Source organism: Equus caballus, chromosome 3, assembly GCF_041296265.1.
Source record: "Equus caballus isolate H_3958 breed thoroughbred chromosome 3, TB-T2T, whole genome shotgun sequence".
NCBI lineage: Eukaryota > Metazoa > Chordata > Mammalia > Perissodactyla > Equidae > Equus > Equus caballus.
Window position 1 is genome coordinate 118,652,367 of NC_091686.1, and position 23,369 is coordinate 118,675,735.

Below are 23,369 nucleotides of genomic sequence, written 5' to 3' on the forward strand. Positions count from 1 at the left end.
AACCTCTCTGTGCCTCTGTCATCACTAAAATTGGGAAATAATAGTGTTTAATTCATAGAATCATTAGGAGGAAGACGTGCTAATACATGTAAGTTGCTTACCAAAGTACATGGCACACAGTAAGCCCTCACTAAATGTTAATTATTATTATTCAATCTCTCTTGAGTCAGATTCCGTATGTGCAAAATGAGTCAGTAAATGCTTTGAAGGCCCCTTCCACCTCTCAGTTTCAAATTGCAGAGGGCCGCTGTGACTCCTGGTCATTTCACTCTCAGGCATGAGAAATGTGTACACAGTGTCGTCTGCTGGGGCTCACTGGCAGCCACAGCAGCTGGTGTCTGTGTCCCCGCAGAGACAAGTACTTCACAAGGTGCAATGCTGAAGGAGAGGCCTCATCTCCACGGTCAGCACCACGGACAGGGGCACCTATAGGCCCTGGGAAGACAAACCCACCATAGTCTATGAAACACTTTGTCCATCGATGTGAGTCACTGAAAAGAGGATGAGGCCTAGAAAATGGGTAAGGTGGGCGAGTAGAGTCCTACAAGCGTGACAGTAACCAGCCCGCCACTCTGGGCTCCCTGCCATGGCCCATTTCGCTTCATACTGTTTAGATCTCACACCAAAATACAATACTTTCCCTCAGTGCCAACTAATGCCCCCAGCAGCTTCCCCTTAGCCCCCTAACCACAGTGGTAGGCATCATGTTTAAAAGTCTAGGACTTGGGAGCTCCCTGTAATATGGGGCCAGCAATAGTCCCTACCAAATGGGGTGGCATAAATTAATGAACACTGAAGTGCTTGGAGCGGTACATATAACATAAGGTGTGTGTTACATGAATGTTAAGCAATACTATTTAATTGCTTTATTCCATTTAGAAGTCACTCAGACTTTCAAACAGGGGCCCACAAAAGGGTTTATAATCTGGTTTAAAGGATACAAATCTACATTGCGAACACACTGTTACAGAAACTTTTCTAATCTAATCCTCTTTACTACGGTTTTAAAAAGAAAATCATTCCCACAAAAGCCACTGAGGATAAAATGAGGCCAGAAGTATCTGCACTGCCCAGAGCCAAGAGCAGCTAACTGAACCAGAGACCAGGAACCCACAGGGGCCAGAAGCCATGGGCTTAACCTGGAAAGCAGTCTGCCCCTTGGCTCAAGAGCCCACCACCCAGGCCCTCCCTGGGCTCTGCCAAGTGTGCTCTTTCTGTGCCAAACGCTGTCGCACTCATCTGCAACCCTCACCTTGATCCCAACCCGTGTCACTGTGAACCTGCCAGGGTCTGGACTCCAGCCCTCGCATGGCGCTCAGATTCTACCAACAATTCTTGTGTTCTCAGTGTGTGAGCTGAGCCTGGCCACAGACTGCAGGCCCTGTCAGCTAGCCGCCTTGTGCTTCCAGGGGCCAAGGACACCTTTCATGTGGATTTAAGAACAGAAGTCACATTCATGTCTTTAAAAATTATCGCAAGGAATATATGCAGGTGGTTTCACAGGTAAAATGAATGTAGGCTTAGAAAAGGAGGTATTTTCTCAATGTAACATCAGAAAACAATTTGGCTCCACTTGGCCTGACCACAAAACATCTGCTTATATTAACTCAAAGGCATTAATATACCTGTATCATGAGTTATAAATGGAAGTTTATTGTGCAGATCATAGAATACTCTGCAACCATTTTGGAACATGTTAACAACTAATCCTATGGGTGAAATAATGAATTAAATTGCTATTATAGGGCTTAATTCATTATTTTACCCTGAGGAAAAATTCCAGAACAGTGATTATGAATTATGATCACAATTTGCTAAAACACTTTCCAATTTAAAACCAATAGCAGAGTACTTCTTTCTCTTTGTTTTCAGGGTTGAGCCTTTTAGTAAGATTTGGGTTAGACTAAGAAGATATGGCACTTAGCTACTATTCCTAATTAAGAAAGAAGTTAGCTGAACATTAAATAGCTTGTCATAAAAGTACTCAACCTGATGTCCTTTTGCCCAATCCACTTGCAGTAATGCAGTAAAAATCAGGGCGGTCTTGCTAGTTCTGATAAGTCACTGACACTGCAAAGCCTAAAGGACTAGCATTATTGGGAATGGTCTTTGGCAAGCTTTTAGACAATGATTCAGTTAGGACACTAAGATGAAATGGAAGTGGGATGCATCCATAGTCATTATGGAAAGAAGAGTCTTATGAAATGAACCTTTATTTTTCACATAAATTAGCTGAATCACACCCGCACACGTGCAGTGAAGGCAAGAGAGCACAGGCACAGCAACAGCTTCTCCGTGTGGGGGCCAACACTGGCTGGGCTGTGGATTCTTACTAAGTGAAAGTTCAGTGGGGCTAATTTTCTTGCCACAAATTACACAGACGGTAAGTGATATAAAGAGGATTCATAACCAACTCTGTCTAGTCCCAAAGCCCATGTCCTTTCCCTCACGGGACTGAGCATCAGTTGCTTATAGATATCCTTGCTGCCAGCCTTCCCCTGGTCCACCCTTCACACACGTAGAGGCTCGTAAGTCATGCGTCTGCAAGGTTAACAAACCTCTGCCACTCACCACTGCCTACAGGAGAAAGGCAAACGACTACTGTTATTCTAGCTATTTCCTTTAGGCAGAGTAGTGCAGTGCATTAAAAAAAGCTCTAAATAGAAGGTAAAATTCTACTTAAATACAAATGGTTTCTTTCTTAACAAAAAGATAGTGCTATACACATTTTTATCTCTAGCAAAGATATGTGGTCATGCTACAATATTTGGGGGAACATGACATCATTTTCATTAATAAAATTACTTTGTACAAATTTAAGGAAAACTACGAGATTTTAAGGCATTTTTGCCATCATTTGGCTCTAGGAAGGAGCATGATCTAACTGTTCTTCGCTTTCACTTGGTGGCTTCTCCACGTGGCCTGCTCTCTAGTGGAGTGTCCCTGGGGTGATGTCCTTGGCCTTTCTCTTCTCTCCCCTACACACGCTGTTTCAGACGCCAGCAGTCAGATGTCTCCCGCATTTGCATCTCTAGCCCAAGCCCCGAGGCCAGGATCCCCCAGCCCACGAGACACCTCCCGCAGGCCTCCCACAGGCCTCAGACTCACACCTGTCTACCATGAAATTCATCTCCCGGCCAGCCCTCGCCTGCCCACCTTCTGTGCGCCCTCCCTTCTCCCCCTGCCGGCATCCTGTTTACCCAAGTTAGAAAGCTCCAGGCTCCTTCTCCTTCTCAGTTTCTCACACCCCTACTGCCCTCCAATGGATCACCAAGTCCAGTCCATTTCCCCTGACATAGCTCTTATCTTTGCCTTCACTGCCACTCTCTGGCCAAGGCCCTCCTCATCTCTCCACTGCACTGGGCAGCAACAGTGGCTGACCGGAATCCATGCTGCTGTCTTCCTCTAGCCACCTCTATACCTCGAGGCTTCCAGGTCACACATCTGCCTGGGTCTGGTGAGCACTGAGCACGTCCTCAAAGTCAGAGGGTGCATTCTGCAACATGAGAGAAGCTGAAGTGGAAGGCAGGGGCCTGGTAGGCCCCTCTAAGGTATTTGAGCTCAGAATTACTTTTGTCTATAAAGGACAAAGATAGCTCTGCTTATTATGTCACAGAAAGTACCAAAGGCTCTGAGGAAGCGCCCCTAAAGTTCATCCCAGGAAAGTATGGCTAATAGTACCTTCAGTGGAATCAAGCTTCTGAGGTGCTATTTTAAAGGGAAACCATTCATCTGGGTGCATAAATAATTGTGAAACGGAACTGAGCATAAAGTATGTGTGAAACTCCATGGAGCTGCAGCTGCTGCTCTGCATGACCTTTGATCCTGCCCTGAGTGCAGCATGCACACCGCAGTCCTTCCCTGCACACGTGCAGCTGTGACCCAAGAGCCCGAGCGTACCCAGTTTCTTCCGCCCTGTGCAGGGGACAGCTGTTCTGCCTCTTTGCACAACCTGCCACTCTGAAGGAGAAGGGCTGAGAGAACTCAGTTACTGGCACCCACTGTGTGCCTGGCCCTGTGAGGCATGCACCTCAGTCAGCTCACTCAGTCGATAACCCCACTGTGAGTGCTGCAGGGGTTTCAGTCCTTCATGCAGGCTTGGAGAAGAAACAGGAGGTCTGGAGAGCAAGAGGATTCCAAAGCCAGTCCTCAGCCCCCGGTAGCCAATGTTCAAGAGAGCAGACACGTGCGCCTGGCCTCCCTTGCCGGGCCCGGCCTATAGACCTGCATTTGCGACCCCACTCCGTGGGGCCCCGAAGCCATTGGCTGACTCCTCTGCCAGGCTGCCACGTCAGTGTGTTACACAGCTCCTGCGCAGCCACATCACCTACACCACCAGATCCCACTGGGACTCCTGTGAGCTGGGATACGGTAAAAAGGCCCAGGGCGTGGAGCCAGGGCTCAGGGCACAGAGCGTGGCTCGGCTGCGCTGCTGGCTCTGGAGCCTTGGGAGGGCTTTGGAGGTTTTGTGCCTCGTTTTCTTCAACTGTATAGGAGAATAATTCCTACTGCACTGGGTTGCTATGAAGATTAAACAAGGCGAGATGTAAAAGGCTTGGCATGCAGAAGGTATTCCTAAGTATAAATAATAATAGTAATACTTAAAACTAGACAGAATATTCTAGTAGTTCCTGCTGATGATTCTGCTTTACCATTTAAAACACCTATAGCTTTAAATTATACTCAGAGTCACTCTTCCATTCAACAAAAGTTACCAACACTCTTCCAGGCTCTGGGAAGAAGGCACTGAGAGCAGACAAGATGCTGCTCTCACGGGGCCTGTATTCTAGTGCAGGGAGGAGGATGAGGAGGGGTACAGGGACAGAGTGGCTGGGGGCCACTTCAGGTTGGGTGGCCAGGGAAGACATCTCCAAGGACATAACATTTGAGTCCTGTAAGATGTGAAGATGACGGTGAAAAGAAGGGCTTGGCAGCACGAATGCCTCAGTCTGAGAGGCTTGAGGCTGGGAGAAGACTGGAGCCCTGGCTCACTCAACAGAGCTTTGGCTCGATGCTCCACTTATCTTCTTGAGAAGGAGACTTGGGTTGGAAATCTACCAACTGATTATTAATAAGCTCTAGCACTTATTGACTAGGGGACCTTGGGCAAGACACTTTCCTGCTTTTTGCCAAAGTTAAAAGGAGATGGGTAAGGCCCCACCACCTCTTAGTGTGATTACTAAGAGTATCATGGAGAAAAAGAATACTTAGAAGCTCTGCCCGCTGTGAACTGCTGCAGAGATTAAGGTGCCGTCATTTGTCAGGTACAGCCGCTGGTAAGCGCAGTAGGTGGGAGCCAGCGTGTCAAGTCTCTGGCAGAGGACAGTGCTAGGCGGGCAGCCCTAGGAAGCCTCAGGTCCGGGGGAGCTGTGCACAGGCACTGCTGGAAGTGAGCCGGGAGGGGTTCTTGCCAAAGCTATCCGTTTCCTTTCGAGACTCCCCCAAGGATGACAAACTAGAGTACCAGCAGCCAGGGGACAGGCAACTGGCAGGAGCTGTGTGAGCAGCTAAGGCGTCACTCTCTTCATTTTCCGTCGTTACTTATGCTTCCTTCACAGTGCCACACCACCGGCACTTCAAACAATTGAAAAGCACCAGAGCAGCAATCATAAAAGACTCACTTAGTTTAGAAGACTATTTTACTCTGCTGAAAAGACATCTAATCTTAGTAAAAATATTCCGAGGCAATTTCGTCTTTAACTATGCTACTGCAAATTTAAAACATATGAAAAGCAAATTAAGAATTAGGAAATTATGTGGAAAAGATGTACCTAAAATATTTATTTATAATTTTAAAAACTCGGTATAAAAATCAGGGCCAGGGCACACAGGATGACGCCCTACTCAATGAAATACTCTTACTGAAAGTAGCTGGAAGTACACGACGAGGCAGAGAGGAGCTTTACCATTTGTATTTCCTCCGGCGATAACTCATCTTCACCTCTGCCATCTCCCCAGCTTCCCAATTCAGGTTGTGCTTCAGCTGGAATCTTTTCTGTTAAAAAAAAAAAAGTTAAAAATAGACAGAAGGCAAAATATTCATTTTAGAATAGGCTGGTTTATCAGATGGAAAAGAAACTGACAGTTTTGTTCATATTCAATCTGTCGGCTAATATTCAGGCAGGGCAGCCCGATTCTCCTACGGTGTTTAGACCTGCATGTGCACGTGTGAGCATGGGTAGAGGGGACCTACGCACAGTTTCAGTATCGCAGTGATTTCAGCAGTGGTTGCAACCACATGGACGTTCTTCAGGACCAGTCTTCAAGCGCAGTTTACCTCTAAACTTACACCCATCATCCCTCTCCCTTCTAAAGACTGTAAAATATATGGGTATTTTGGTTGTAAAAAGAAAATTTTATATATATATACATAAAAATACTAGAAATGACATACCATTCCCTAATCCTCTTCCTCTCCCAGAAGTAACCCGTTATCGATTTGATGTAGCTTCATAGACTTTATCTAAGTATATTCACATCCAAACAGACAGGCAATGCCCTGCCTCCTCCACCTCAACCCAGAAATAATACCTAGTTTTGTGTGTGTGGTGGTTCGTTTTTCACAAAGAAATCAGTGGTAACACACTGTTCTAAAACTTGCTTTTCGTGACTTAACAATGTATCTTGGAGATCATCCTATGTCAGTCCACACAGATCTACCTCCTTCCTTTAAATTGCTGCAAATATTCCATTGCAAGCTTACACCATTCTTTACATAACCATAACTCCACTGATAAACCTTTGGTTGTTTTGGGTTTTTCACTAGTATAATGGTACCATGTGCCAGTCCATGCTCTGCATGCACACTGGTGTACTCCAGGATAGATACCTGGATGTGACCTGCTGACTGGCAGTGTAGGAACGTTTGAATCTAGAGAACTTTTTGACCATTATCAACATAAATGTGGTGGATCCTCGATGAAACACACCATTAGCAGACGCTCTCAGGAAGGGCTGGGCTGCAGCTTAGAGAGGCCTGTATGGCAAGGGGGCGGGTGGGAGCAGGGGGGTGGGTGGAAGGGAATGCTCTGCAGTGGAGACTGTAATGAGGTCTCTGTTTCTAAAGGTGACTTGTTTCTGGTGTCTCAGCGGTGTCTCTGGGCTTGTCAGTGGGCTGCCAAGTACTCAAGGGCAAATAGTGCTGCTTTTTCTTTTCTTCCTCAATCTCAGTAAATTTCCCGTAGCTGATCTCAGCCCCTCAAGATGAGCAAAAGTCCAGAGTTTTTGTTCTGAGACTGATAAGGGAAAAGGACATCATGACAGTACCAATCTAGAGAAAGCAGATAGGCAGACCATGTGTACAGAGGATGGGTATTTGGGATACATCATCACAAAAAACTCCACGTCATCCCTGACTTAGTGCAAGTTTAAAAAAATGGGTGGATGGCTGATTTTACCAGAACTGTTACCATATTTATAAAAGACAGATTTATGTATAGTTTTTATATAACAAATATATATATATAATTTATAAATTAAAGACATATTTATAAAAGACAGGTTGAAAACACCTTTAGGAACTGAGGCGGTGTTTTCTGAGATGGGAACACCCGTACTTTTCATGCATCCCACTCCTGGCCTTGGAGCCCTCTGTCTCCTACTTGTCCTCATGATGGTATCTATGTCAAGCTTCTACTTTTTTGTTTTTTAAGGATAAGAACACTAAAATTAAAAACTGAAACACTGTTCACATCAGAACCCAGCATAAATTGGGTAAAGATTCACCCCTAAGTTTTCTTGTAAGAATTTTAGAGTTTTACCTCTTAGATTTGGGCCTTTGGCCAATTTTAAGTTAATTTTTGTATATGGTGTGAGGTAAGGGTTGAGGTGCATTCTCCAGTTTTCTCAGCACCATTTGTTGAGGAGACTGTTCTTCAGACTCTTTGTCAAAAGTCAGTCGACTGTGGGCACAGGGTTTTATTTCTGGATTCTCAATTCCATTCCATTGATCTATGTATGTATGTTTATCCTTGTGCCGGTGTCACACTGTCTTGGTTACTGTAGCTTTGTAGTAAGTTGTGAAATCAGGAGGTGTGAGTCCCCCTACTTTGCTCTCCTTTCTCAAGATTGTTTTGGCTCCCCTGAGTCCCTTGCGCTTCCCCCTGATTCTGAGTCTCCAGTCCCCACCTGACTGGCACACAGTGATGTCAGGCCCTTTCTCCTGGACCCTGCCAGCTCCCAGGTGACTGGGGAGGTCCTCCTGCCCTGCCCCAGCAGCAGTCAATAAGATCCGACTGTGAGAGAAAAAACGCTGTTCCTCCATGTTTCCTTTGCTTTAGGCAAATACAAACACTACAAGATATCTGGGATTGTGTGCCTTCTTTTCTCTGCTTCGCATTTTTGCCAACATGTCATAAGGAAGAGATGCAAGGCAAGACTTTGATTTTAACTTACCTGGATATTCCTCAGTGATAGGCTTTTCTTCAGAGTCTTTTGAAGGATTCTGTGAAACTTTCTCAGAAAACATGGATTCTTTTGTTTTTGTATTTGGTTCTGGTTCCAGCTTAGATCTAAAAGGAAACAATTAGCAGTCATAAAATTTACTTATACAACAGAGTTCTTTCTTGACAACAGAAAGGAGTCACACATGGCCCCTGCACAGCTGTTCCTTGCAGTCTACCAGGGAGCAGACGTACAGCCTCTGGGGCCAGTGACCACCCCAACGCAGCTCTCAGAGGGCACTTATCACAAGGGACTGGTGTCACTGTCTGCAGGGTGAGGGCCACAGCACGCCGGGGAGAGGGCAGCCAGTATGTGCTGAAAGAGAACGTACGAGCCCGCTCCACGTACTGACACCACTCTCAATGTGTGGGCAGCAAAAGCCGACTGTTCCAAGTTCAACAAATCCAGAAGCCGGTCGTTTTACACCAATGAAAAGTATTGGTGAATACACACAAGTGTGTTATGTAATATACATAAGAAATATCTTAAAGTAATTTAACTATAAAAGCACAAATCCTTTTCTTTTCTTATTTTTAAACTGGTTTTCCAATATCTTTTTTTAAACACTGTATGTGTTTTGTTTTTTGTTTTGTTTTGTTTTGTTTTGGTGAGGAAGATTGTCCCTGAGCTAACATCTGTGCTAATTTTCCTCTATTCTGTATGTGGGGGACTACCACAGCATGGCTTGATGAGCAGTGTGTAGGTCTGTGCCTGGGATCTGAAACCGTGAACCCCGGGCTGCTGAAGCTGATAAAAGCACAAATCTTTAACTATCCACTGGATGGAACCGACCCTGTCTCAGGAACAAAGGCCTCTGCCCTTGGCATCTGCCTCAGGACACCTCCCAGAGCAGTGGTATTGTTCACCTTCAGGGCCAGGCTCCATCTCACCTACTCAGAGAGTCAGGCCCTCTCTGTCTTTCCCCTCTCAAACAGGCCCCTTCCTTACTCTGTACCACAGCACCGGTTTGTCTTCTTCATGGCGGTCACTGACATCTGCAATGACCTTGCTAGCTGACTTGTTTACTGTCTGTCTCGCTCCACTGGAGTGCACGCTCTGAGAGCAGGGTCCTTGAGTTTATAAGTCGTGCTTGCTGCAGAGCCCCAGATCCTACATGAGTGCCTGGCATTCAGTGTTTAATAAATATGGTTGAATGAATGACATTTTATAATTGTCAGTAAATGGCGAATAGGAGAAAAAAAGTTTCAGTTATAAAACAATGGGCCTTGTAATAGCTTTATTGGAATCCACCTAGAACTATGAAAAGTATAGGCAGATTGCTAAAAAGGGCTATGATAAATTCATATTACTAGGCAGAGAGACTATAAATAAAAAGAACAATGTAAATACAGATAAGGATGATATTAATGCCAGCTAACACTTACTCAGGGCATATTACATATTGGGCATTTTTCTAAGCACTTTATATGGATAAATTTATTTAATGCCACCCCTCCCTATAAGGTAAGTACCAGTATTAATGACCTTTTTACAGAGGAGGAAATTGAAGTATATGGAAGTTAGGAAACTTGCCCAGGTCACACAGTTACTAAATGGCTGGGCTGGTATGTGACCTCAGGGCTCAGAGGCCACGGTCTTAACAACTACTCCATGGAGAGGAGATTCCACCCACTACGTTCCATGAGAAAGGACTTCTGTGGCCAACTGAGTCTGAGAAAACCGAGTCAAAGCTAGACAGGTATTTTATGCTACAACTTTTCAGAGCCTTTAATATACTAAAATACATTTTGAATTTCCAAAAAGGACGTCTTTTGCAAATAATCTGATTGCAGGGATCATTTTCATAGAATTTTTCCAAAAGACTAGTGTTCCAAGAAAGATTCTTTAGGAAATGCTCCTCTCCAACACCAATAAAAGAATTCTCAAAAGTAACTATGATATCGGGGCTGGCCTGGTGGTGCAGCAGTTAAGTTCGCTTGTTCCACTTCAGCGGCTCAGGGTTCACCGCTTCAGATCCCAGGTGCAGACCTAAGCACGGCTTGTCAAGCCATGCTGTGGCGGGCATCCCACTTATAAAGCAAAGGAAGATGGGCACGGATGTTAGCTCAGGGCCAGTCTTCCTCAGCAAAAAGAGGAGGATTGGCAGCAGATGTTAGCTCAGGTCTGATCTTCCCTAAAGGAAAAAAGGAAAAAATTTTTTTAAAAAGTAACTATAATAACAATCTTCCTAACTGTTCCAGTTACTAGGGTTGAGTAACAAATCACTCAAAAACTTAGTGCCTTGAAACAACAATAACAATTCACCATCTATCAGCGTTTCTGGGGTCAGGAATTTGGGAGCAGCCTGGCTGGGCAGTTCTGACTCGGGGTTCTCAGGAGGGTGCAGCTGGGACCTCATCATCTGAAGGCTTGACTGGGGCTGGAGGAGCTGCCTCCAAGGAGGCTCTTTCACATGGCCATGAGGTGGTGCCGGCTAGGAGCCTCACTTCCTCTTGTTGGGGCTGTGTGAGTGTGTTACTGGCATGGCAGCTTGATTCCCCCAGAACAAGCAGTCCCAGAGACTATAGCAGAAGCTTCAATGCCTTTATAACTTAGCCTCAGAAGCCATACATTGTCATTTCTGCCATATTCTACTGCCCAGGAAGTTGCAATGGTCCACTCAGGTTCAAGGGGAGGGAACACAGACCTCACCTCTCCTTTTCAATGAAGCAGTGACATCATCACATTTCAAGAAGAGCATGTGGGATGGGATACGTTTGGATGCAGCCATCTTTGGAAAATACAATCTGCTATTCTAAGTATCACAAATTGCACAAAGATATAGTTACAGGATATTCATCAGAGCACTGTTTATAATAACAAAAAAATGACTTAAATCTTCATCAAAAAGTACCTGGTTTCCAGTTAGAAGATAGAACGAAAGAGAAAATCCCATTTGCAACAGCCAAAGCAAAAGAAAAAAACTAAGAATAACAATAAAAACTGCAGCACACACCAACTTAACAAGAAAAGTCCACAATCCATGTAAGAAACTCAAAGACATTCTTGAAAGAGACAAAAATATATTGTAACAAATGGAAAAATACATTACATTCTTGGATAGAAAAAGGAAATATCATAAAGATGTTAGTTTTCCCTAAGTTAATTTATAACCATAATGTGGTCCCATCCTGAAGTCAGACAAGTCAATTACGAAATTCATGTGGAAACATGCAAGAATGGTCAGAATAACTGCAAACAAATCTTGACCTCTAGTGAGCGATCTGCACGCTGAAGCATCTAAGGGGAAGTATACTGATGTTTGCAGGGCTAAATGAATAAACAGAAGGATAGATGGGTGAAAGAAGCAAACATAGTAAAATGTAAATGGTAAAATGTAGGTGGTAGGTATACAGTGTTCGCTGTCAAATCTGACTTTGCTAAATGTTTTAAAATGTTTATAACAAAATGTGGTGGGAGGTTGGAGAGAAGAATAGCCAGGAAAATTCTAAAAAAGAAAGTGTGATATTAGAGCATGAAAAGATTGATAGACCAATGAAACGGAACAGAAAAATCCCAAAATAGACTCAGTTGTGTATAGATATTTAGTATACAATAAAGGTTTAATAAGTGGGGCTGGGATAAATAGGTAGTTACATGGGAAAAGGATCAAAGTGTTTCCTTTCCTTACACTGTACACCAAGATAAATTCCAAACGCATCAGAGATACGGACATAAAAAATGAACCACACATGTGAGAGAAATATGGGTGAATTCTTCTGTAACTTAGGAGTGGACAAAACTTCACCAGGACTCAAAACCCAGAAGCAATAAAGGAAAACACTGCTAAATTTAACTACATAAAATTTTTTAAATATATTTTTTTGCATGACAAAAAATACCATAAATGGTGGGCGATGTTGACAATCGGGGAGGCTGTGGGTGAATGGGGACAGGGGATACATGGGAATTCCCTGTACTTTCTGCTCATTTTTGCTGGGAACCTAAAACTGTTCTAAAAAATAAAACCTATTAAAAAACAAACACCATAAGTAAAGTAAAAAGAGGATGAAAGACAGCAACACAACAGCACACTAGACAAGAGAGTTCAGAGAAAAACAAAAGCAAATAGCTGTTTAACATGAAAAGGTGCTTAATCTCATAAGATAACACGTTACAACCTACACTAAGACACCATTTCTTGCCTAGTGTGACTGGCAAAAACAACAAGTTTGAAGACATAGCGGTTGGTCAGGTTGTGGAGACGCAGGCACTTTCATATACTGATGGTATGATTGCCAAATGGCGTTAACTCCTTTGGCAGGGAATTTGGTAATATCTAGCAAAATTACATACGTACTTACTCTCTAACCCAGCAATCTCACTTCTATGAATCTATCCCAAAGATAAAGCAATAATATTAAAAGGTATGTGCAAGGCACATTGTAGCAATTTTGTAATTCAACTTTAATACACCAAAAGCCTGGAATCAATCCCTATGTCCATCCACATGGAACTGGCTGAATAAACTCTGGAGTACCACGGAGCTGTAAAAAGGAATGAAGAATCCCTTTATATACTGCTACAGAGCAATCAAGTGAGGCGGAGAAAAGTGTGTACAGAAAGGAACTTCCTTAATCTGATAAAACATATCTACAAAAAATCTACAGCTGACATCACACTTTATGGTGAAAGACTAAATGTTTTCCCCCAAGATGAGGACTAAGGTAAAGATAGAGTAGACCTGAACAAGCGAGGAGAAAGAACAATTACAAAACTTCCTCTGATATGGAAACCTAATAAAGATATTACTGGAAAGGAAAATTAGACAAATACCCTCATGCTCATAAATGGAAACATCCTTAGCAAATATATGCAAACTGAATTTAACAATACATAAAGACAACGCATCCTGACAAGTGGGGTTTATCCCAGGAATGCAAAGTTGCTTTAACACTTGAAAATCAATCAATGTCATACACTACATTAACAGAAAAGAAGAAAACCACATGATCCTTTCATTTGATGCAGAAAAAGCATTTGAAAAATTCAAGATACCTTTATGATAAAAACTTTCAGCAAACTAGGACTGGAAAGTGTGCAGGAAAGGGCTGACTCCACCTTCTTTGGGGGGCAGGGGAGTGTTCTGACTCTACACATCACAAAGAAACTGGCCCTGGGCCAGTGCCTGGGAGATAACCTCCAAGCTCTTAGAACATCCTGTCTGAAGAGAGTACTTTTGTATACCTGTGGCCTTGGACCGCACCAGACAGTTTATGCTAACAATGTGATTTGTGATGGGGGCCTTGGACCAAGCTGTACGAGTCTGACCTCTGGAGGGGCTGCAGACTAAGTACCTAAGGTCAGTTACTCAGGCGCTCCATGCCTACATGACTGTCCCTTAATAACCCTGGACACTGAGGCTCCAGTGAGCTTCCCTGATCGACAATATGCTGTACCTGTTGTCACCTATCACACATTCTCGTTGCTGGGAGAATTAAGTGCTGTGTGAACTACTCCACTGGGGGAGAGAGGACAACTAGAAGCTTGCATGTGGTTTCTCCTGGACTTTGCCTTACGTGCCTTTTCCCTTTGCTGATTTTAATCTGTATCCTTTCACCATACTATACCATAACCATGATCTAACAGCTTTTATGAGTGCTGTGAGTCCTTCTAGCAAATCACTGCACTTGAAGGGAGTTTTGAGAACCCTGGCAAAGAAGAGAATCCCTATAGCTAACATCACACTTAACAGTGAAGCATTAAAACCTTGCCCCTTAATCACAAAGCAAGGATGTCCACTCCAGCCACTTCTGCTCAACATGGTACTAGAGGTCCTGAGCAGGGCAATAAAGCAAGAAAAAGAAACAAGAGGTATAAAGATTAAAAAGTAAAACTATTGTTATTTACATATAGTATGATTGTTTATGTGTAAAATTACATAGAATTTACAAAAAAGCTATTAGAGCAAATCTGTGTATTTATTAAGATTGCAGGAAAGAAGGTCAATATACAAAACTCAGTTGTAGGGACCAGCCCCGTGGCTGAGTGGTTAAGTTCGTGCGCTCCGCTTCAGCGGCCCTGGGGTTTCACCAGTTCAGATCCTGGGCACAGACATGGCTCTGCTCATCAAGCCATGCTGAGGCTGCATCCCACATGCCACAACTAGAAGGACCCACAACTAAAAATACACAACTATGTACCCGGGGGGCTTTGGGGAGAAAAAGGTAAAGTAAAATCTCTCTCTAAAAAAAAAATCAATTGTATTTCTATATACTGGCAAAGAAAAAGAAAGTTAATAAAAGAATACCATTTACAACAGCATCAAAAAATCTAGTAATAGGTGGGGGTCTCGTCAAGATGGTGCTGTGAGCAGACGTTGAACTCACCTCCTCCCACAAACACAACCAGGTTACAACAATTTTAGGAAGAATCACCCTGGATTGAAAACTGAAAACTGGATAAAAAGAACCCCCACAACAAGCGACAGTCCTGACAAAAGCAGAAGAGGCAGTAACTCCGGCCAGAGAGGAAAAAAGCCACCTTTGGGAGCAGCAGAGCTTCTCAGCTGGCCAGGCGGGAGCCAACCTAAGGTACGCAGCCCTCCCTGGAGGAGTGAGGTCTGGAGCGGGGGCAATACTGCTATAACCATCCTTCGGACTCAGGCAAACTGAGAGGGGTGGGTCTTACTGTCTGGCTTCGCTAGCTATTAACTGCAGCGCGGACACCCCAGAAAAGCTATCGGCCGAAAGCCGAAAAGATCCGGGTCTTAAAGGGCCCACGCACAAACTCACTCATTGCAGCAACCTAAAATCACCAGAGAGAAGGCTGACTGTCCTTTGGTGAAACGAGACTCACCTGGTGGGCTCTGGGGGCATCTTGGCGAGAGGAGGATCCTCTCCGAAGACTGAGACATTGGTGGGGGCCGTTGTTCTGAGCTGGTGCAGGCGTGCTGATACAGACACAGGTGGGGGCCATTGAGGTGCATCCCTTGGGCTGTTAGCCCAGGGGCCTGCCACACCCACTAGAGCACAGATTTAATCCAGTTCAGCCAGGGCAGGCAACCCGCCCTAGGGACTGGCCCCACCTAACAGCAAGCCCTCAGGCGACTTTTCAGCCTGCATTGACTGAATGCCTTGATCCTCTACAGGCAGGCAACAGTGTCTGCCTCTGTGGGGCAGGGCCTGTGTGAGGACCTGGTGAACTGTGGGGGGCACTGGGACAGAGGTGGGGCCTCTGCAGTGTGGCGGTGGGGTACACTCCAGGGGGTTGAGAAGCGTGCACGGACCAGGACTGTGCTGACAGTGTATGTGGTCCAGAGGGGGGTGAGGCTTATCAGAGGCAGAAGACTTGTGTTTCACAAATAGCCATAAAAAGGATCAGCCCCACCTTCCAAAGCCTGAAACAACTGAGTGCCTCCATGCCAAGGGCTAGCCCCTCTCAGCTGCACGCCTAAGAGAACTGACAACAGCCTTGTTGGCCTCAGGCCTATCACAACTGTACGCCCCTGAGCCTAGCAACCAGCTACACTGGGTACCAACCCAATTAAGAGGACAACTGCAATAAGAGTGTGCTAATAGGTGGGACCAAGATGGCGGAGTGAGTGGTCTTCTTAGTCTCTCCCCCGTCGAATCTACAACTAATTGGACATTCACCGATTAACAAAGGATACCCAGATAGCATCTCAAGACGCCTAAGAGTCTCGTACTACTATACATCGGAAGGCGGACGGACTTCCCCCCGGGAGGAGGTGGAAATGGGTGAAAACTCTCCGACCCCTGACCCCCGGACAGCCTAGTTCCTGCAGGAGGCTCGCTTCCAGCAGACTCCCCCTTCCAGCGGACTCCCCCATAGCATCGCCACACACCAAGGGCGGGAGTGGGCACTCACCAGCGGAGCGACGGTGGAAACAGGTGACAACAGCCCTACTCAAGGCCCCCGCGATTACACCTAAGCACAGGGGGAATCCCCAGGGTCCTGCACCCACCGGCAGGGAAGGACTCCGCTCGCCATTAGCAGGGAGGCCCAGCCCAGAATCCAGAACAAAGGGAAGCTCTCAGTGGGCAGATTCCCCAGCATGGCACCAGACCGCAAGCTGCTGCTGGGCCCACGGTCTCCGGCACATGGGTCGGTGCAGGGGGCATCCAGACTTCCCGTGGATGTGCTTGGGGACAGGGTTGAAGCTCCAGCACCCAGCTCTGCAACTCAGGGGGAGGCTCTGGGGTCCTGCACCCCCCCGGCAGGGAAAGCCTCTGCTCACCATTAGCTGGGAGGCCCCCCCCAGAATCCAGAACAAAGGGAAGCTCCCGGCGGGTGGATTCCCTGGCACTGCACCAGACCGCCAGCTGCTGCTGGGCCCACGGTCTCCAGTGCACGGGTCGGTGCAGGGGGTGCCCGGACTTCCCGTGGACGTGCTTAGGGACTGGGTGGAGCTCCAATACCCGGTTCTGTGGCCCGGGGGGACGCTCCAGGGTCCCACACCCCCCCAGCAGGGAGGGCCTCTGCTCGCCATTGGCAGGGAGGCCCTGCCCAACAATTGGAACACCAGGAAGCTCCCTAGAGCAGAATTCCCCACAAGGCAGCAGCTTACAAGCCACCGCCAGGCCCACAGACTCTGGCCGTGTCCCAGACGAGGTAAGGGGCTCTCAGAGATCCTGTGAGAGTGGAGTGGGGTAGAGTGGAGCTCCGGTGAAACAGCTACATCGCCCAGGGGGGAACTCCAGGTTCCTACAGCAGCCTCAGTGAAAGCCTCTGCACAGCACTAATGGAGAGGTCCCGACTGGCAATCGCAAGGCAGGAAGGCCCTGGGGCAAAAGTAGCACAGCTAGGTGAGCTAACGACAGACTGCAGAAGATACCCATAGCTCTGCTGGGACCTATAGTGGACAAGTGTGATCTTGTGGGCTCTGTTAGGGACAAAGTGGCGATTATAGGTGATCCTGCTCCTGACTGCTGGGGAAGCCCACAATATCACTGCAGACCACAAGGAGGGAGCGCGTCTAAGTGGGCTGCAACAGTAGGCACCAGCAGCCTGAGGCCCCCTTGCAATTGCCCCCACAACAGACGAGGGACCCCACAGGAGCACTGAGACTATGAGGAGGGGTCCAGGTCCAGTCAGTAACAGCTGAAGGGTTCCTGGTTGGTGCAGTCTAAACAGCTGCCCCCCCCACCGACACACCAGTCGCAACAAGTGGAAGCAGCGACTAAACTCTATCTCTATGCGGAGGCACAAATCCACGCCATCAAGCAGTATGAAAAAATATATTAAATCTCCAGAACAGAAGGAAAATGATAAACACCCAGAAAACAATCCCAAAGACAATGAAATCTATAACCTAAATGATGATGATTTCAAAACTGCCATTACTAAAAAACTCAACGAGTTAAAAGAGAATTCAGATAGACAACTCAATGAGTTCAGGAGCTATGTCAAAAAAGAGCTTGACACTATAAAGAAGAACCAATTAGAAATACTGGAGATGAAGAACACAATGGAGGAGATTAAGAAAAATCTGGACTCTCTCAACAGTAGGGTCGATAATATGGAGGACAGAATTAGCAATTTGGAGGACAGGAATATAGAAATGCTGCAGACAGAGGAGGAGAGAGAACTAAGACTAAAAAGAAATGAAGAAACTCTCCGAGAACTATCCAACTCAATTAGGAGATGCAACATAAGGATTATAGGTATACCAGAGGGAGAAGAGAAGGAGAAGGGGGCAGAAGGCCTGTTCAAAGAAATAATAGCTGAGAACTTTCCAAACTTGGGAAAAGAGACGTAACTTCAGGTGACAGAAGCCAATAGATCTCCAAACTTTATTAACGCAAGAAGACCAACCCCAAGGCACATAGTAGTGAAACTAGCAAAAGTCAACCACAAAGAGAAAATACTAAGGGCAGTCAGGCAGAAGAAAATAACTTACAAAGGAAACCCCATAAGGCTATCAGCAGATTTCTCAGGAGAGACCTTACAGGCTAGAAGAGATTGGAATGAAATATTCAAAACTCTGAAGGACAAAAACCTGCAGCCAAGAATACTCTACCCAGCGAAAATATCCTTCAAATATGATGGAGAAATAAAAACTTTCCCAGATAAACAAAAGTTAAGGGAGTTCATTGACACAAAACCTCCTCTTCAAGAAATGCTCAGGAAGAACCTCATGCCTGAAAAATCAAAAAAAGGAAAGGGGTTACAAAATCCAGAACAAAGGAGATAAGCAGAAGGACAATAACACAAAGTAACAGCTCTCCATCAGGACAAAATGCAAAAGAACTGGAAAACAAGTGATAAAATGGCAACAGTAGGCCCCCACGTTTCAATAATCACTCTAAACATGAATGGATTGAACTCTCCAATCAAAAGGCACAGAGTGGCAGGATGGATCAAAGAACAAGATCCAACAATATGCTGCCTCCAGGAAACACACCTCAGCCCCAAAGACAAACACAGACTCAAAGTGAAGGGATGGAAGACAATACTCCAAGCTAATAATGAACAAAAGAAAGCAGGTGTTGCCATACTTATATCAGACAAAGTAGACTTCAAAGCAAAACAGATAAAGAAAGACAAAGAGGGGCAGTATATAATGATAAAAGGGACACTCCACCAAGATGACATAACACTTATAAATATATACGCACCTAACACAGGAGCACCAAAATTCGTAAAGAAACTTTTAACAAAACTAAAAGGAGACATCAACAGCAATACAATAATTGTAGGGGACCTCAACACCCCATTAACACCAATGGACAGATCATCCAGACAGAAAATCAACAAGGAAATTATAGAATTAAATGAAAAATTAGATCTGATCGACCTAATAGATATATATATAGGACACTTCATCCAAAAACAGCAGGTTACACATTCTTCTCAAGTGCGCATGGAACGTTCTCAAGGATAGACCATATCTTGGGAAACAAAGCAAGCATCAATAAGTTCAAGAGGGCTGAAATAATATCAAGCATCTTTTCTGATCACACTGCTATGAAACTAGAAATCAACTACAAGAATAAAGCTGGGAAAGGGCCAAAAATGTGGAGACTAAACAACATGCTACTGAACAAACAGTGGACTATTGAAGAAATTAAAGAAGAAACCAAACATTATCTGGAGACAAATGAAAATGAAAACACACCGTACCAAATTATTTGGGACGCAGCAAAGGCAGTCCTAAGAGGGAAATTCATTGCAATACAGGCTCACCTCAATAAGCAAGAAAAATCTTACATAAACAACCTCAAATGACACCTAACAGAATTAGAAAAAGAAGAACAAACAAAGCCCAAAGTAAGTAGAAGGAGGGAAATAATAAAAATCAGAGCAGAAATAAATGATATTGAAACAAAAAAGACCGTAGAAAGGATCAATGAAACAAAGAGTTGGTTCTTCGAAAAAATTAACAAAATCGACAAACCTTTAGCCAGACTCACTAAAAAAAAAAGAGAGAAGTCTCAAATAAATAAAATTAGAAGCGAGAGAGGAGAAATCACAACAGATACCGAAGAAATACAAAGGATCATAAGAGAATACTATGAAAAACTATATGCCAACAAATTGAACAACCTAGAAGAAATGGATAAATTCCTAGATTCATACAACCTACCCAAACTGAATCAGGAAGAAATAGAGAATCTGAATAGACCAATCACAAGTAAAGAAATAGAAACAGTAATCAAAAACCTCCCCAAAAATAAGAGTCCAGGACCAGACGGCTTCTCTGGAGAATTCTACCAAACATTCAAAGAAGATTTAATACCTATCCTTCTCAAACTATTCCAGAAAATTGAGGAAGATGGAGCATTCCCTAACACATTCTATGAAGCCAACATCACCCTGATCTCCAAACCTGACAAGGACAACACAAAGCAGGAAAACTACAGGCCAATATCACTGATGAACATAGATGCAAAAATCCTCAACAAAATTTTGGCAAATCAAATACAGCAATATATCAAAAAGATTATACACCATGATCAAGTGGGATTTATACCAGGGACACAGGGATGGTTCAACATCTGCAAGTCAATCAACGTGATTCACTACATTAACAAAATGAGAAACAAAAACCACATGATCATCTCAATAGATGCAGAGAAAGCATTTGACAAGATCCAACATCCATTTATGATAAAAACCCTCAATAAAATAGGTATAGAAGGAAAGTACCTCAACATAATAAAGGCCAGATATGACAAACCCACAGCCAACATCATACTCAATGGACAAAAACTGAAACCCATCCCTCTCAGAACAGGAACAAGACAAGGGTGCCCACTTTCACCACTCTTATTCAACATAGTACTGGAGGTTTTGGCCAGAACAATTCAGCAGGAAAAAGAAATAAAAGGAATCCAAACAGGCAACGAAGAAGTAAAACTCTCGCTGTTTGCAGATGACATCACCTTATATATAGAAAACCCCAAAGAATCCATAGAAAAACTATTAGAAACAATCAACAACTACAGCAAAGTTGCAGGGTATAAAATCAAAATACATAAATCAGTAGCATTTCTATATGCTAACAATGAACTAACAGAAAAAGATCTCAAGAACTCAATCCCATTCACGATCGCAACAAAAAGAATAAAATACCTTGGGATAAATTTAACCAACAAAGTGAAAGATCTATACGACGAAAACTACAAGACCTTCTTGAAAGAAATCGACGACGACATAAAGAGATGGAAAGACATTCTATGCACATGGATTGGAAGAATAAACATAGTTAAAATGTACATACTACCTAAAGCAATCTACAGATTCAACGCTATCCCAATCAGAATTCCAACGTCATTCTTTACAGAAATTGAACAAAGAATCCTAAAATTCATATGGGGCAACAAAAGACCCCGAATTGCTAAAGCAATCCTGAGAAAGAAGAACAAAGCTGGAGGCATCACGATCCCTGACTTCAAAACATACTACAAAGCTACAGTAATCAAAACAGCATGGTACTGGTACAAAAACAGATGCACAGATCAATGGAACAGAATTGAAAGCCCAGAAATAAAACCACACATCTATGGACAGCTAATCTTTGACAAAGGAGCGGAGGGCCTACAATGGAGGAAAGAAAGTCTCTTCAACAAATGGTGCTGGGGAAACTGGACAGCCACATGTAAAAGAGTGAAAATCAACCATTCTTTTTCACCATTTACTAAAATAAACTCAAAATGGATCAAAGACCTAAAGATTAGGCCTGAAACAATAAGTCTTCTAGAAGAGAATATTGGCAGTACACTCTTTGACATCAGCTTCAAAAGAATCTTTTCGGACACCATAACCCCTCACATGAGGGAAAATAGAAAGAATAAACAAATGGGACTTCATCAGACTAAAGAGCTTCTTCAAGGCAAGGGAAAACAGGATTGAAACAAAAAAACAGCCCACTAATTGGGAAAAAATATCCACAAGTTATTTATCCGACAAAGGGTTAATCTCCATACTATAGAAAGAACTCACACAACTCAACAATAAAAAATCAAACAACCCAATTACAAAATGGGCAGGGGACATGAACAGACATTTCTCCAAAGAAGATATACGGATGGCCAATAGACACATGAAAAGATGCTCATCATCACTAATCATCAGGGAAATGCAAATCAAAACTACACTAAGATATCACCTTACACCTGTTAGAATGGCAAAAATATCCAAAACCAAGAGTGACAAATGTTGGAGAGGCTGTGGAGAAAAGGGAACCCTCATACACTGTTGATGGGAATGCAAACTGGTGCAGCCACTATGGAAAACAGTATGGAGATTCCTCAAAAAGTTAAGAATAGAAATACCTTATGACCCAGCCATCCCACTACTGGGTATCTATCCTAAGAACCTGAAATCAGCAATTCCAAAAGTTCCATGCACCCCTATGTTTATCGCAGCATTATTCACAATAGCCAAGATGTGGAACCAACCTAAGTGCCCAGCAACTGATGATTGGATAAAGAAGATGTGGTATATATATACAATAGAATACTACTCAGCCATAAAAAAGGACAAAGTCGTCCCAATCACAACAACATGGATAGACCTTGAGGGTATTATGTTGAGTGAAATAAGCCAGACAGAGAAAGATGAACTCTGTATGACTCCACTCATAGGTGGTAGTTAACATATGGACAAAGAGAACTGATCGGTGGTTGCCAGGGGAAATGGGGGTGGGGGGAGGGCACTAGGGGTGAAGTGGTGTACCTACAACATGACTAATAATGATGTACAACTGTAATTTCACAAGGATGTTAACTTTCATAACCTTAATAAAAAAAAGAAAAAATCTAGTAATAAATGTAACAAAAGATGAGCAAGACTTCTACACTGAAAACAACAAAATATTGCTGAGAAAAAGAAATTTAAAAATAAAGTTAAAGGGGCTGGCCCCGTGGCCGAGTGGTTAAGTTCACGCGCTCCACTGCAGGCGGCCCAGTGTTTCGTTGGTTCGAATCCTGGGCGCGGACATGGCACTGCTCATCAAACCACGCTGAGGCAGCGTCCCACATGCCACAACTAGAAGGACCCACAACAAAGAATATACAACTATGTACCGGGGGGCTTTGGGGAGAAAAAGGAAAAAAATAAAATCTTTAAAAAAATAAAATAAAATAAAAAAATAAAAAAATAAAGTTAAAGATAGAAGTAAGTGGAAAGATATACCATGACTGTGGCTAGATATTAAGATGACCATTCTCCCTAAATTTATCTATAGATTCAATATAATTTCTATAAAAATCTCAGGTTTTCTGAAGAAACTGACAAGTTGACTCTAAAAATGTATATGGAAATATACAAAGGATCTAGAATAGCAAACACAACATTGAAAACACAGGGATCTGGAGGACTTAGGCTAGCTGACTTCAGGACGTACTGCAAAGCCACAGTGACCCACACAGCGCGGCAGGGAGTAACGGCAGCCCAACCGAGGACACTCAACAGAGTCCAGAAACAGACATACGCATGTACGGTCAACTGAGTTTGATGAA

The 23,369-nt window shown here is 44.0% G+C and overlaps 1 protein-coding gene across 13 annotated transcripts in view; it reads right to left on the bottom strand.

Annotated features, from left to right (window-relative positions):
• STX18 (syntaxin 18) overlaps nt 1–23,369 on the bottom strand; it is a 127,548-nt gene that overhangs the window by 9,857 nt on the left and 94,322 nt on the right. For all 13 annotated transcript variants that reach the window (XM_001917824.6, XM_023638362.2, XM_070262719.1 and 10 more), the window contains 2 exons: nt 8,395–8,510; nt 5,907–5,995 (listed from right to left, as the gene is read on the bottom strand). In XM_001917824.6, coding sequence (XP_001917859.4) covers nt 5,907–5,995; nt 8,395–8,510 — 205 coding nt within the window. The remainder of the gene's footprint in view (nt 1–5,906; nt 5,996–8,394; nt 8,511–23,369) is intronic.